Here is a 13494-nt window from a genome sequence, read left to right as displayed (position 1 = left end):
ACGCTGGCTTAAGAGACCCTGTTTCCAAATAACAAAATATAAAATAGGTCTGGGAGTGTAGCCCGGAGGTAGAAGGGCTTCCAGAAACCCCAGTACCACAAAAAAAAAGAAAAAGAAAGAAAGAAAGAAAGAAAGAAAGAAAGAAAGAAAGAAAGAAAGAAAGAAAGAAAAGAAAGATGGAATTTACCAGTCTCTAAATTGAAATTCTGGTGGAAGAAAGAAATCATCTTATTATAATATCCAACACTGCTTTACATTTAGTAAATAGCTCTTACTAGTTGAAATATGGGGCTCTGAAATAATTTCAGCTACATTTCTTATGCCAGAGAGAGTACATTACTTCCCTGGTAGGGAAATAATGCAAATATGAGTAACAGTGGATCAAATAACAAAATCCCAAAGGGGGGTTATTTGGGGTTCAAATGTTATTTGACCTGTAAGAGTATAAAACAAATACAGCTTGTCTTAGAATTATAGTCAGGAAAAAAATTGACATACCTTTTTAATCATTTTACCAAGTTGAAAATCTGGCTTTCTGCCTACTGAATAATCAGCTTTCACTTCAGAATACGTATCATTAATTATTGCCAAGAACATGTTCTGAGGAGAAATAGTCAAATAATTATTTCAATAAAAATTTACTTTAAGCCAGGCCCAGTGGCTCAGGCATATAAACCTACTATTTGGGAGGCTGATATAGGAAGATAAAAAATTCCAGGCCAGCTTCAGCAACTTTGCAAAACCCTGTCTCAAAAAATGAGGCAGGTGTGGTGGTGTATGTCTGTGATCCCAGTACTTGGAAGGCAGGAAGATCACAGATTCAAGGACAGCCTCAGCAAATAGTGAGACCCTCTTTTAAAATTAAATGTAGGTAGTAGGGCATGGTGGCGCACACTTGTGATCCCCGCATTTGGGAGGCTGAAACAGGAGGATCGCACAGGTTTGAGGCCAGCCTCAGCAACTTAGTGAGACCCTGTTTCCAAATAAAGTATAAAATAGGTCTGGGAGTATAGCCTGGAGGTAGAAAAGCCCCTGGATACCACCCCCAGTACCACCAAAAAAAAAAAAAAAAAAAAGAAAAGAAAGCAAAAATAGACATTCTGAATTTATCTGAGAGGCCCATCCTAGTGACTCCTAGAAATCACAAAAGGGCACATTCAGCCATCAAGGCCAAAAGCCATAGCATTATAGGCAGAATATTAATGCCTGAATTCATTCTCTTGGTACAGATTGCCCCAGCCTTAAGAGACCTGGGCTTCAAAGTTACTTGTTTAAAGGATTTAGCACCTTCCTGGCTAAAATACCTCTATGCTAACTATTAGGATCACCTTCCCCGTTGGGCAACTTTGAGAACATTAATAGTCACTGTACTGCACATGGATTATTAGGAGTCCATGCCACTCTTAGTGAGTGTCAGTGCTCTGACAGGTAAGCAGTAATACTACAATATCTTCTAAACTAGTACTTTCATTTTTTTCTAGAAAAATATAAACAAAAAGGGGTCAAATATGTGGCCATTCTTACCAGTAAGACAAAGAACACAAAAAAGATGAAAGTGATGAAGTAAATGGGCCCCAGGATCCAGTTGGCCTGCTGGATGCCGGCAAAATTGAAATCCCCAAGAACAATCCGGAACTGTGCAAATCTTGATAAGAGGAAAGAAAGACAATAGAAAACATCACCTGTTGTGCACACGCATGACAGCTCGTGGGCGTTCTGATGTCTCTAGGAAAGTGTCTAATTGCATATGGCGTACACTCTGGCTTTAGTTATGTTACTACCACCTTCTATAAAATGATGTAGCAAATTCCTCTAAAGGCAAGACTTATTTCAGCTGAAGGTAGTTTAGGAAATGATAGGCTTCAGTTTATTTAAACAATATGAATTCAACGTTCACCCACAGGAGTTGAACCTTGAGATACCTGTTTACAAACTGGCAATGGCTTCCTTGACCATAGCTGTGCCCCTATAGAACTAGACTACTTTCACCTTGTCCAACAAGTTGGTTTTCAACTTGTACCTAAATTCAAAAGCCCTCAACTTTTTTTTTTTTTCAGTACTGGGGATGAAACCCAGGGGCATTCTACCTCTGAGCTACACACCCAACCCTTTATTTCTTATTCTTATTTATTTATTTATTTATTTACTTATTTTGCGAGTCTGGGGATGGAACCCAGGGGCATTCGACCTCCAAGCTACACCCCCTGCCCAATTTTTTTTTTTTTTTTTGGTGGTACTGGGGATGGAACCCAGAGGCCTTCTACCTCCAGGCTACACTCCCAGACCTATATTATATTTTTATTTGGAAACAGAGTCTCTTAAGCCAGCTGAGGCTGGCTTCGAACCTGCGGGATCCTCCTGTCTCAGCCTCCCAAGCACAGGGATTACAAGCATGCACCACCACGCCCGGCTTGCTCTGCCCAATTTTTTATTCTTTAGTTTGAAACAGGGTCTCACTGAGTTGCAGAGGACCTCACTAAGTAGCTGAGGCTGTCCACGAACCGTGATCCTCCAGTCTCAGCCTCCCAAATGCTGGGATTACTAGCATTTGCCACTGTGCCTGGCTTAAACTTTCTAATTTCAATGACATGTTTAATTTTTGTCTTAACCACCTCAACTTCTGTAAAGGATTTCAACAGTTTCTTACTTGCTAGTCTCAAACAAGGGCTGGTGATGATCCTCCAACATGGTCCTGAGATTTATTTTATCCTCTTATCTAATAACTACAAAAACTCAGTTTTGGTGTTAAATACCATTTAAATATTCCAAACCAGGTATGATGGTGCATGCCTATAACCCCAGAACTTGGGAGGCCGGGACAGGAGGATGGCAGGTTTGTGGTCATCCTCGGTGACTTAGCAAGGCTTTCAGCGACTTAGGGAGATCCTGTTTCAAAATTAAAAAACCAAGCTGGAAGCTGGGCGTGGTGGCACATGCCTGTAATCCAAGTACTTGGGAGGCTGACACAAGGAGGATCGCAGGTTTGGAGCCAGCCTCAGCTACTTAGGCTCTCAGGAACTTAGAGCCTATTTCCAAATAAAATATAAAATAGGTCTGGAGGAGCCGGTCATGGTGGCGCACGTTTGTAATCCCAGCATTCAGGAGGCTGAGACTGGAGGATCACAGTTCACAAACAACCTCAGCTACTTAGGCCCTTTGTAACTCAGTGAGACCTGGTTTCAAAATAAAGAATAAAAAATAGGGCTGGGGGTATAGCTCAGAGGTAGAATGCCCCTGGGTTCCATCCCCAGTACCAAAAAATAAATAAATAAATAAAGCTGGGCGTGGTGGTACACGCTTGCAATCCCAGTACTCGAAAGGCTAAAATAGGAGGAAGTGTCTGGGAAAACGCTTTTAACAGTATGTTGATATGCTTCATGACTGTTCAGGCAAAAGGGAGAGGCTTCTTGTCTCATTGCTTTTGTTGACCACATGCAAGGGAGCGAAGGGCTGGCTACAATGAAGGAAGAAACACATTCAAATAGTCCTAGAACCCAGTTTTGTCTTGAATTCCATCCTAGTTCCTAGGTAAGCCCCAACTAAACCATACTTTTAACACTGCATCGTCATGTTTTACATAAAAGAGAAAATGCTGAATTGAAAGGAGACTAATAAAAGTCTCACCATGAATCAAATATTTTTTCTTTCTTCATAGGAGAATAATTTTTTGTGGTACATAGTTTCTGTTTTAGTGTTTCTACTCTGTGTGTGTGTGTGTGTGTGTGTGTGTGTGTGTGTGTTGGGGGTAAAACCCAGCCAGGGGTGTTTTACCTCTGAGCTAGATCCCTAGGCCTATCCTTACAAGCGTGCGCCACCACGCCCGGCTTATTCTTTATTTTAAAACAGGGTCTCACTGAGTTGCAGAGGGCCTCACTAAGTAGCTGAGGCTGTCCGCGAACCGCGATCCTACAGTCTCTGCCCCCCGAATGCTGGGATTACAAGCGTGCACCACCACGCCCGGCTAGGACGTTGTTTTTTAATGTTCTAGTCTTTAATGCTTGGCTTCCCAAAGGGGAAAAAGAGAAAAGTAAAGTGGGAGTAGGTGAGGGTGAAGATGCCAGCCCTTTAAATCCACAAGTACATCGCTTCCGCTCAAGGGGAGAGACTTTTAGCAAAGGCGGGTGCGGGGGCAACAGTGGCTGCTCACGTCTGTGTCTGCGTTTGGTCCAAAGCACCAATCAACAGTCAGAACTTGGAAGCCCAGTATTTGGAGGACATGATCTATTGGCCACCCTGTCTCCTGCAAGCCACGGGCAGCAGCTCCAGGAACAGTGTGTGACTTCTCGCCTCGAGGCTGGGGCTGCATAGTTACTGCTGAGCAAAGAGCTGAAAAGTGACCAAAATTAGCCACAGTTTATTGCCTTAACCTGAAAGCAGTAGGCCTTCTTTAATAGACTACAGAGCTCAAAATAGGTACGTAAGCCAGATTCTGCCAGTACAATATTTTGTTTCTATTTTTGTGGTACTGCGGATTGAACCCAGCGGCACTCTACCTTTGAGCTACACCCCAGCTGATTTTCTATTCTTTATTTTGGAACAGGTCTCACTAAGTTGCAGAGGGCCTCACTAAGTAGCTGAGGCTGGCCACGAACCTGCGATCCTCCTACCTCTGCCTCCCAGTAACACGCCTGGCTACTGCAATATTATTATTTATTTATTTATTTGTTTGTTTATTTATGTGGTACTGGGGATAGAACTCAGGGGCCTTCACCCCTGACCTATTTTTTTTTTTTTTTTTTTGATGGTACTAGGGGTGGAACACAGAGGTTTCTACCTCCGGGCTATACTCCCAGACCTTTTTTATATTTTATTTGGAAATAGGGTCTCACTAAGTTGCTGAGAGCCTCACTCAGTAGCTGAGGCTGGCTTCGAACCTGTGTGATCCCCTGAGTTCTATCCCCAGAGACAGGAGGATCGCGCAGGTTCGAAGCCAGCCGCGTGCACTGGTTTAGGAGACCCTGTTTCCAAATTTAAAAAAAATGTAAAAATAGGTCTGGGAGTGCAGCCCAGAGGTAGAAGGGCTTCCAGGAACCCCAGTACCACCAAAAAAATAAAAAATAAAATAAAATAAAGAATAAAAAATAGAGCAGGGGGTATAGCTCGAAGATTGAATGCCCCTGGATTCCATGCCAGACCCACCCACACACACACACACAAAAAAAAAACCCAATGTCATACGAAGAGTGAAGTTAGGAAGTCAATGTACATGCCCAGAGAAAGGCGCAGGCTCAGGGAAGGTCTGAACAGAACTTAAATTTATGACTTGAGCTAATCCTCAGCATGGAGGCAGTTTGTAACAATCAAAACCAAAAAACAACAGCAAAAAATGCCCAGCAGCTGGGCACAGCGACACAGGCCTGTAATCCCCGTACTTGGGAAGCTGAAACGGGAGGACCGTAAGTTAGAAACCAGCCTCAGCAACTTAGTGAGGCTCTTAGCAACTTAGACTGACTCTGTTTCCAAATTTAAAATATAAAAGGCAAAATATAAAAGTATACCTCAGAGGTAGAATGCCCCTGGGTTCAATCCCCAGCACCACAAAAAAAGAAAGAAAGAAAAAAAAAGCCAAGAAAACCCTAGGGAAGGATAGAATCTGATTTCCAGTTATGACAATATTAGATTCAAATTCTGGTTTGAGCTGGGTGTGTGTAGCTCAGATGTACAATGTCCCTGGGCTCAGTCCCCAGTACCGAAGGAAAAAAAAAAAAAAGAAAGAAAAAAATCCTGGTTTGAATTTTCAAAAATAACAAAACAGGACATACACATACAGAGTCTAAATGGAGAAAGCCACAAAAAGCACCGATACAGAAACGGGGAGTGTGGGGAAGTGAGGCACATTTGAAGGAAAAGACTGACTCTGTCCCTGAGAAAGACCAGATGGCAGGCCTCTTAGACAAAATCTTAAATAGCTGTCTTTTTTTTCCTTTTTGTGGTATTGGTAATTGAACCCAGAGGCATTCTATCCCAAGCTACACCCCAGCCCTGTTTTATTTTTTTGTTTGGAAATGGGATCTTTCTAAGTTTTGTTTTGTTTTGTTTTGTACTGGGGATGGAACCCAGGGGCATTCTACCTTTGAGCTACACCTCCTGCCCTATATTTTTATTCTTTATTTTGAAACCAGGTCTTACTGAGTTGCAGAGGGCCTCACTAAGTAGCTGAGGCTGTCTGCAAACCCAGATGCTCCTGTCTCAGCCTCCCAAATGGTGGGATTACAAGCGTGCGCCACCATGCCCGGCTCATGAGACCCTGTTTTTAAAAAACAAAAAATAAAGCTGGGCGTGGTGGTGCACACTTGTAATCCCCGCGCTTGGGAGGCAGAGACAGGAGGATCGCGCAGGTTCAAAGCCAGCCTCAGCTACTGAATGAGGCTCTCAGCAACTTAGACCCTGTTTCTAAATAAAATATAAAATAGGTCTGGTAGTGTAGCCCAAAGGTAAAAGGCCCTAGGTTCCATCCCCAGTACCACCAAAAAAAAAAAAAAAAAAAAAAACCCAAAAAACAAAAACAAAACAAAACAAAACAAGCATGCACCACCACAACTGGCGTCAAAAAATTATTTTTTCTAACTTAACCTAATAATACTTTTAAAAAATGGATACCACCATCTGTTTGGGTTTTTTGATGTCAAGTTTGTCAGGGATTTAACCACTAATGAAAATGCTGAACCAAGTTTAACTTAACTACGTCTTCTATATCACTTATCATAGGCCTTTCCATGATTTTTGTTTAGAAAACATAGAAAATATGATATTTATACTAAGAGCTTACATGGAATTTTGAAAAGTAGAAAAGTCGTCAACCTGTGATCCAAAAACAAGAAATCCTAACTGGGCATAAGCAAAGAATATTATAAAAAACATGATGGCAAATCCTACTATGTCTTTGATGCAGCGGGACAAGGTTGATGACAGCTGAGACATTGTCTTATTAAAGCTTATGAATTTGAATATCTGGAAAAGAACAGATTTAATTGAAAAGAGTACAATATCAAAAATTCTAATTACTTAGAGTAAATTAAATTAATTTCAGAAGAATTCTGCTTCAAATCAAAGGAGGAATTTAGTGATAACCAAGGGTGTCTGAGGATTTGCCGGCCATCATTTAAAGGCCAAACTTTTTTCGGTACTGAGGATGGAACCCAGGGGCATTCTACCTCCGAACTACACCCCAGCCCTATTTTTTATTCTTTATTTTGAAACAGGATCTCATTAAGTTGCGGAGGGCCTCACTAAGTAGCTGAGGCTGTCCGTGAACCGCGATCCTCCTGTCTCAGCCTCCCGAGCACTGGGATTACAATGTGCGCCACCACGCCTGGCTGCCAAACTACTTTTAAAATCACTTACTAGTTGAGAAAATTTGCTTCTCATAACTTTATAGTTTAAGTTCCTATTATACTCTCATAACATTATGTAATATAATATATAAATACCTTTATCCATGCAAAGAAGATAGTAATAGCAATTATATTGTTGTAATAAAGGTACCAGTATGCAAGAAAATAGAAGTCTGAATATTTTTCAGTACTCTCCAACAGCTTTCCAAGTAAGAAATAAATTTGTATATGACAGTATGTATAGAAGGAAACAGTCACAAAACACAACTAGAAGGGAAAATAAGAAGGATTAAATTAGAGACTGTTTCTACACCTAAATCTCTCATAGCCTAGAAGAAACACTTGAAAAAGCTCTTCAGAAGTTTAATGAAAAGGGAGGGAAAGACAGGACATGGGCTTTTACGGCTCTCCACCTAAAGAAGCCTAAAGTAGCAGAATTTTCATAAACACGGCGACACAAATTCCCTAGCCGTCCTAATCTGTCTACCTACTTCTTTGAGTCGTGAAGCACAAATGTATAAAATTATTATGTCACTCTGACGAGGCCATAAGGTATGTTCTGCATATCTAAAAGTTTAGTATTTTCTACTATATACTACTACAAGAAATCAAATTTACAATTACAAAATATAAACCCTTTTAGAATGCGTTAGCCACCTTGGCAGCTAGTTCTACCTCTGAGCTACACCGCTGCCCTTTTTAAATTTTTGGTTGTTTTGAAACAGGGTCTCCCTAGGTTTCTGAGAGTCTCGATACATTGTCGAGGCTGTCCTTGAATCTGTCATCCTCCTGTCTCAGCCTCTCAAATACTGGGATTACAGGCATGCATCACCTTGTTGATTTTTTTATTTTGAAACAGGGTATCACTACTTTGCCCAGGCTGGCCTCAAACTCTTGTGACCCTCCTTCCTTAGGCTCCCAAGTAGCTGGAACTACAGCTGTTCACCACTAAACCTGCAGGAATAATTTTTTTTTTATTGTGGTAGGGAGATCTACTGTGTGCATTAAATTATAATGTTTTCTAGGAATGATGGCACATGCCTGTTACCCCAGTACTTGGGAGGCTGAGAGAGAAGGGTCATAGGTTCAAGGCCAGTATGCAGTTATCTTAGCAAAACCCTGTTTTAAAAATAATTAAAAGGATGGGGGGGTATAATTCAGAGGTAAAAACACCCCTGGGTTAAATCTCCAGTACCAAAAAAAAAAAAAAAAAAAACTATAACTTTTATAAAATCCTCTTCTCTGGGTTTACCCTGGCCCTCCCAAGGACTATATCAGAAAAAAAAAGTTTATCCCTTCTGAGAATACACACAATTTTTATGTTCTCCAATAGTTCATTTTATGTTAGCTACCTACAGCTTTCAAAATAAATCTGAGAGCCAGGCGTGGTGGCACATGTTTGTAATCCCAGCATTTGGGAGGCTGAGACCAGAGGATCGTGGTTCGCAGACAGCCTCAGCTACTTAGTGAGGCCCTCTGCAACTCAGTGAGACCCCCAGTTTCAAAATAAAGAATAAAAAATAGGGCAGGGGGTGTAGCCTGGAGGTTGAATGCCCCTGGATTCCAACCCCAGACCCGCACACACCAAAAAAAAAAAAAATCTGAGATGAATTTTAAAAATTCTGTTTCTCACTGGGCGTGGTGACGCACGCTTGTAATCCCCTCCGCTTGGGAGGCTGAGACAGGAGGATCACACAGGTTCGAAGCCAGCCTCAGCTACTTAGTGAGGCTCTCAGCAACTTAGTGAGACCCTCTTGCCAAATAAAATATAAAATAGGTCTGGGAATGTAGCCTGGAGGTAGAAAGCCTTTGGGTTCCAGTACCACACACAAAAAAAATTCTGTTTCTCACACCTCCCTTATTAATAGACTCAGATGTAATCCTCTTCAACTATATATATATACTTACCAGCAAAAGTAGTAATTCTAGCCAGTTCCAAAAGCTTTTAAAATAGGCAGACTTAAATTCTTTCATTTTTTTTATTTCTTGTGTTGTAAAGACAACAAGAAAAATACAAAATATAATTTCACAGGATGCAATAAAATAATCATAGTAGCTAACATATCTGAGGAGCTTTACAGAGTTAAACTGCCATGAAGTAAGGATTCCTCCAGTTGCAGGAAATTCTGCCACCAATCTGTAAAATTAGGTTTGTGAAAGTATTTTAGTACTTAGCTCAGTGTGAAATTTCTAATCAACAATGATGTATATATTAAAGATAATTATTTATTTTGTATAAAACCTGTTTCCTTGAAGTCATGTATTCACTTTAACTTTTTTCTAGCCAGGTGTGGTGGTGGATGCCTGTAATCACAGTGCTTGGGAGGCTGAGACAAGATAACTGAGTGCAGTACAAGCAAGACCCTATCTCAGTATAAAAAATGAGAGCTGGGCATGGTGGCACAAGCCTGTAATCTCAGTACTTGGGAGACTGAGACAGGAGGATCACAGGTTCAAGGACAGCCTCAGCAAGTAGTGAGACTCTCATCAACTTAGAGCCTGTTTCAAAATAAAAATAAAATAGGGCTGGGGATGTGCCTCAGAGGTAGAATGCCCCTGGGTTCAATCCCCAGTGCCACAACAAATAAATAAATAAATCTCTCCAAAGAGACTGAAGTCAGAATAATATAGCAATACATTAATATCCATGATTATAGCAGGACAATCCAGAATAGCCAAATGATGGACCAACCCAGGTTTCCATCAGCAGATGAATGGATTGCAAACCTATGGGTATACACACAGCAGAATTCTACTCAGCAATAAAGAACGAAATTATATCATTTGCAGGAAAATGGATGTAAGTGAGATTAGCCAGTCACAGAAAGTAAAAGGTCATAGGTTTTCTCTCATGAAAAACTAGGAAGTAATCGGGATCTAAGAGGGCTTTGGGAGGTGATCTGGGGTGGGGGAGAGGGAGGGTTAATGAAGGAAGCACTTCACTGGTGTTATGCACATATGTGCGAACACTAGTGCCAGTCTCCGTGTCCCACATGGGGAGGGGCCGTGCAGAGGGAGGTGGTGGAGAAAGCCCAGCAGGCCACTCACTATAAACTGCACTGTGATGTCAAACTATGATGCACCAACAAAAGTATAAAAATCTAAAATTACAAAAAAAGTAAACAAAAAGTACCACCAAAAAATTCTAGTAGGTTTGCTTATTTCTTATTGGCTCTACTTTTTTTTTTAATATATACCCTGAATAGTCACAGAGGTAAATTAACAAACAAACAAACAAACAATGTAAGGCTGAGCGTGGTGGCGCACGCTTGTAATCCCCACGCTTGGGAGGCGGAGACAGGAGGATCGCGCAGGTTCGAAGCCTGCCTTGCTGGCTTAAGAGACCCTGTTTCCAAATAAAAAAGTATAAAAATTGGTCTGGGAGTGTAGCCTAGAGGTAGAAGGGTTTCAGGAACCCCAGTACCACCAAAAAAAAAAAAAAAAAAAAAAAGTAAATAGGAAAGATGTGATATTTTTTGGTTTGTTTTATGTTTGTTTTGATACTGGGGATTAAACCCAGAGGCATTCTAACTTTGAGCGCACTCCCAACCCTATTTTATTTTTTATTTTGAAACAGGGTATGGCTAAGTTGCTGAGGCTGGCCTGGAACCTGCAATCCTCCTGTCTCAAGTCTCCCAAGTCTTCCAAGTACTAGGATTACAAGTGTGCACAACCACACCTGGCAAAAGATGTGATTTTAGCCAGACATTCATTCTACTTTTTGTTCAGATTGCTCATTTATAACTGAGAATACTAATTAATCTCTATTGGATAATGAAATGTTCAAGAAAATGCTATATTGTAGTTACTTTTATTTATTTATTTATTTTTGCGGGTCTGAGGATGGAACCCAGGGGCATTCGACCTCCAAGCTACACCCCCTGCCCTATTTTTTATTCTTTATTTTGAAACCAGGTCTCACTGAGTTGCCAAGGCCCTCACTAAGTAGCTGAAGCTGGCCACGAACCACGATACTCTGGTCTCAGCCTCCTGAATGCTGGGATTAATGAATGCTGGGATTACAAGCGTGCTCCACCATGCCTGGCTTGTAGTTACTCTTATTTGTTAGGACTCTTCAAAATACATAATTCTTAGCTGGGCATGGTGGCACACATTTGTAATCCCAGCATTTGGGAGGCTGAGATAGGAGGATCACAGGTCCACAGACAGCCTCAGCAACTTAGTGAGGCCCTCTACAACTCAGTGAAAGCCTGTTTCAAAATAAAGAATAAAAAATAGGGCTGGAGGTGCAGCTTGGAAGTAGAATGCACCTAGGTTCCATCCCCAGTACCAAGATTAAAAGAAAAAAAAATGAAATCGGGTTGGGGTATAATCTGGAGGTAGAATGCTCCTGGGTTCCATCCCTATTACCTCCCCAACACACACACACACACACACACACACACACACACACACACACACACACACACTTCTTGAATATTTCAAAATTGAGAAAACATACTCTCCCCCATTAATTTACGAGATACCTGTTGTTTCGAAATGTCAAAGCCACATATCCTACTTAAACAAGCATTTTCTGTTTAAGCATTTGATTTTTGAATACAAAGACTTATGCAAACAAAAGTATAAAAATTAATTCCAGGTCTGGGAATTAATTTCCAGTGCATATCACATGCCTGGCTTGTGTGAGGCCTTGGTTTCAATCCTCACTGCTAAAAAAAAATTAATTAATTCCAATACTAAATATAAAAAAACTCTTACCTGGCATGGTGGCACAAGCTTGTAATCCCCGCGCTTGGGAGGCTGAGACAGGAGGATTGTGCAGGTTCGAAGCCAGCCTCAGCTACTTAGTGAGGCTCTCAGCAACTCAGTGAGACCCTGTTTCCAAATAAAGTATAAAATAGGTCTGGGAGTAGAGCCCGGAGGTAGAAAAGCCCCTGGGTTCCACCCCCAGTACCACTCAAAAAAAAAAAAAATCTTTTGAGATTGTTTACTGTATTTCTAGTGTTCCTCACAACCTTAGATAAGAACTGACAGTAATTTAAAGAACAGCTTTTCTATCATGAAATTAAAAGGCAGTTATTCCTACCTAAAGATATTAGCAAATTTATTGGCCCTGGAATAAAGTCCTGTCCAAATAAACAACAAAGCTGACTCAACCCAGGAGCAGCAGAACTGTCACATCTTGCATTTATGTGGTTGGTGTTGAATCTGTGAGTGGAATGAATGAAACTCAGTATTATAATCTGAAGTGCAGCCTGACAAACAAAAGGAGAAAACACCAAGAATTCCGTTTAGTTTGCCTGATGTAAAAAGAAAAATAAATCGATAATGTTTCAGTGTAAACAACACACCTCTATACAAGTACTGATTAGATATATCAGTTAACAGTTTCAAAATTTGCTGAAGTAGCCAGGCACGGGGCACATGTTAAATCCCAGCCAATGGAGAGGCTGAGGCGGGAGGCTTGCAAGTATGAGGCCAACCTGGGCAACTTGGTGAGATCCTGCCTCAAAATAATAAATAAATAAAAAGGACTGGGGATGTAGCTCGGTAGTAAAGCACTTGCCTAGCATGTGCAAGGGCCTGGGTTGTATCCCTAGTACTGCAAAAAAGAAAAAAGAAACTGCTGAAGTTTCTTAAAAATAACATTTAGCCGGGCGTGGTGGCGCACGCTTGTAATCCCCGCGCTTGGGAGGCGGAGACAGGAGGATCGCGCAGGTTCGAAGCCAGACGCATGCGCTGGCTTAGGAGACCCTGTTTCCAAATAAAAATATAAAAAATAGGTCTGGGAGTGTAGCCCGGAGGTAGAAGGGCTTCCAGGAACCCCAGTACCACCAAAAAAATAAAAAATATATAAATATATATAAATATACTTTCAAAATATATAAATATATATAAAATATATATATAATATATAAATATACAGCCGGGCGTGGTGGCGCACGCTTGTAATCCCCGCGCTTGGGAGGCTGAGACAGAAGGATCGCATGGGTTCAAAGCCAGCCTCAGCTACTTAGTGAGGCTTTCAGCAACTTAGTGAGACCCTGTTTCCAAAAGGTCGAGTATAGCCTCGAGGTAGAAAGCCTCTGGGTTCCACCCCAGTACCACCAAAAAAAAAATAAATAAATAAAAATAAAAATAAATATATAAAATAGGTCTGGGAGTATAGCCCAGAGGTAGAAAAGCCCTGGGTTCC

General features: G+C 41.1%; 1 protein-coding gene across 1 annotated transcript in view; it reads right to left on the bottom strand.

Annotated features, from left to right (window-relative positions):
• PKD2L2 (polycystin 2 like 2, transient receptor potential cation channel) overlaps positions 1–13494 on the bottom strand; it is a gene marked incomplete at both ends in the record, with an annotated part of 58347 nt that overhangs the window by 14970 nt on the left and 29883 nt on the right. Inside the window, 5 exons of the mRNA XM_080710337.1 lie at positions 499–600; positions 1525–1645; positions 6770–6951; positions 7431–7601; positions 9243–9471. Of these exons, the coding sequence (XP_080566463.1) occupies positions 499–600; positions 1525–1645; positions 6770–6951; positions 7431–7601; positions 9243–9471 (805 nt within the window). The remainder of the gene's footprint in view (positions 1–498; positions 601–1524; positions 1646–6769; positions 6952–7430; positions 7602–9242; positions 9472–13494) is intronic.

The sequence above is a fragment of the Muscardinus avellanarius genome (genome assembly GCF_963383645.1).
Source record: "Muscardinus avellanarius genome assembly, chromosome: 1".
Classification (NCBI taxonomy): domain Eukaryota; kingdom Metazoa; phylum Chordata; class Mammalia; order Rodentia; family Gliridae; genus Muscardinus; species Muscardinus avellanarius.
Note: the sequence above shows the minus strand (reverse complement) of the source record. Positions and strands in the feature narration are given on the sequence as shown.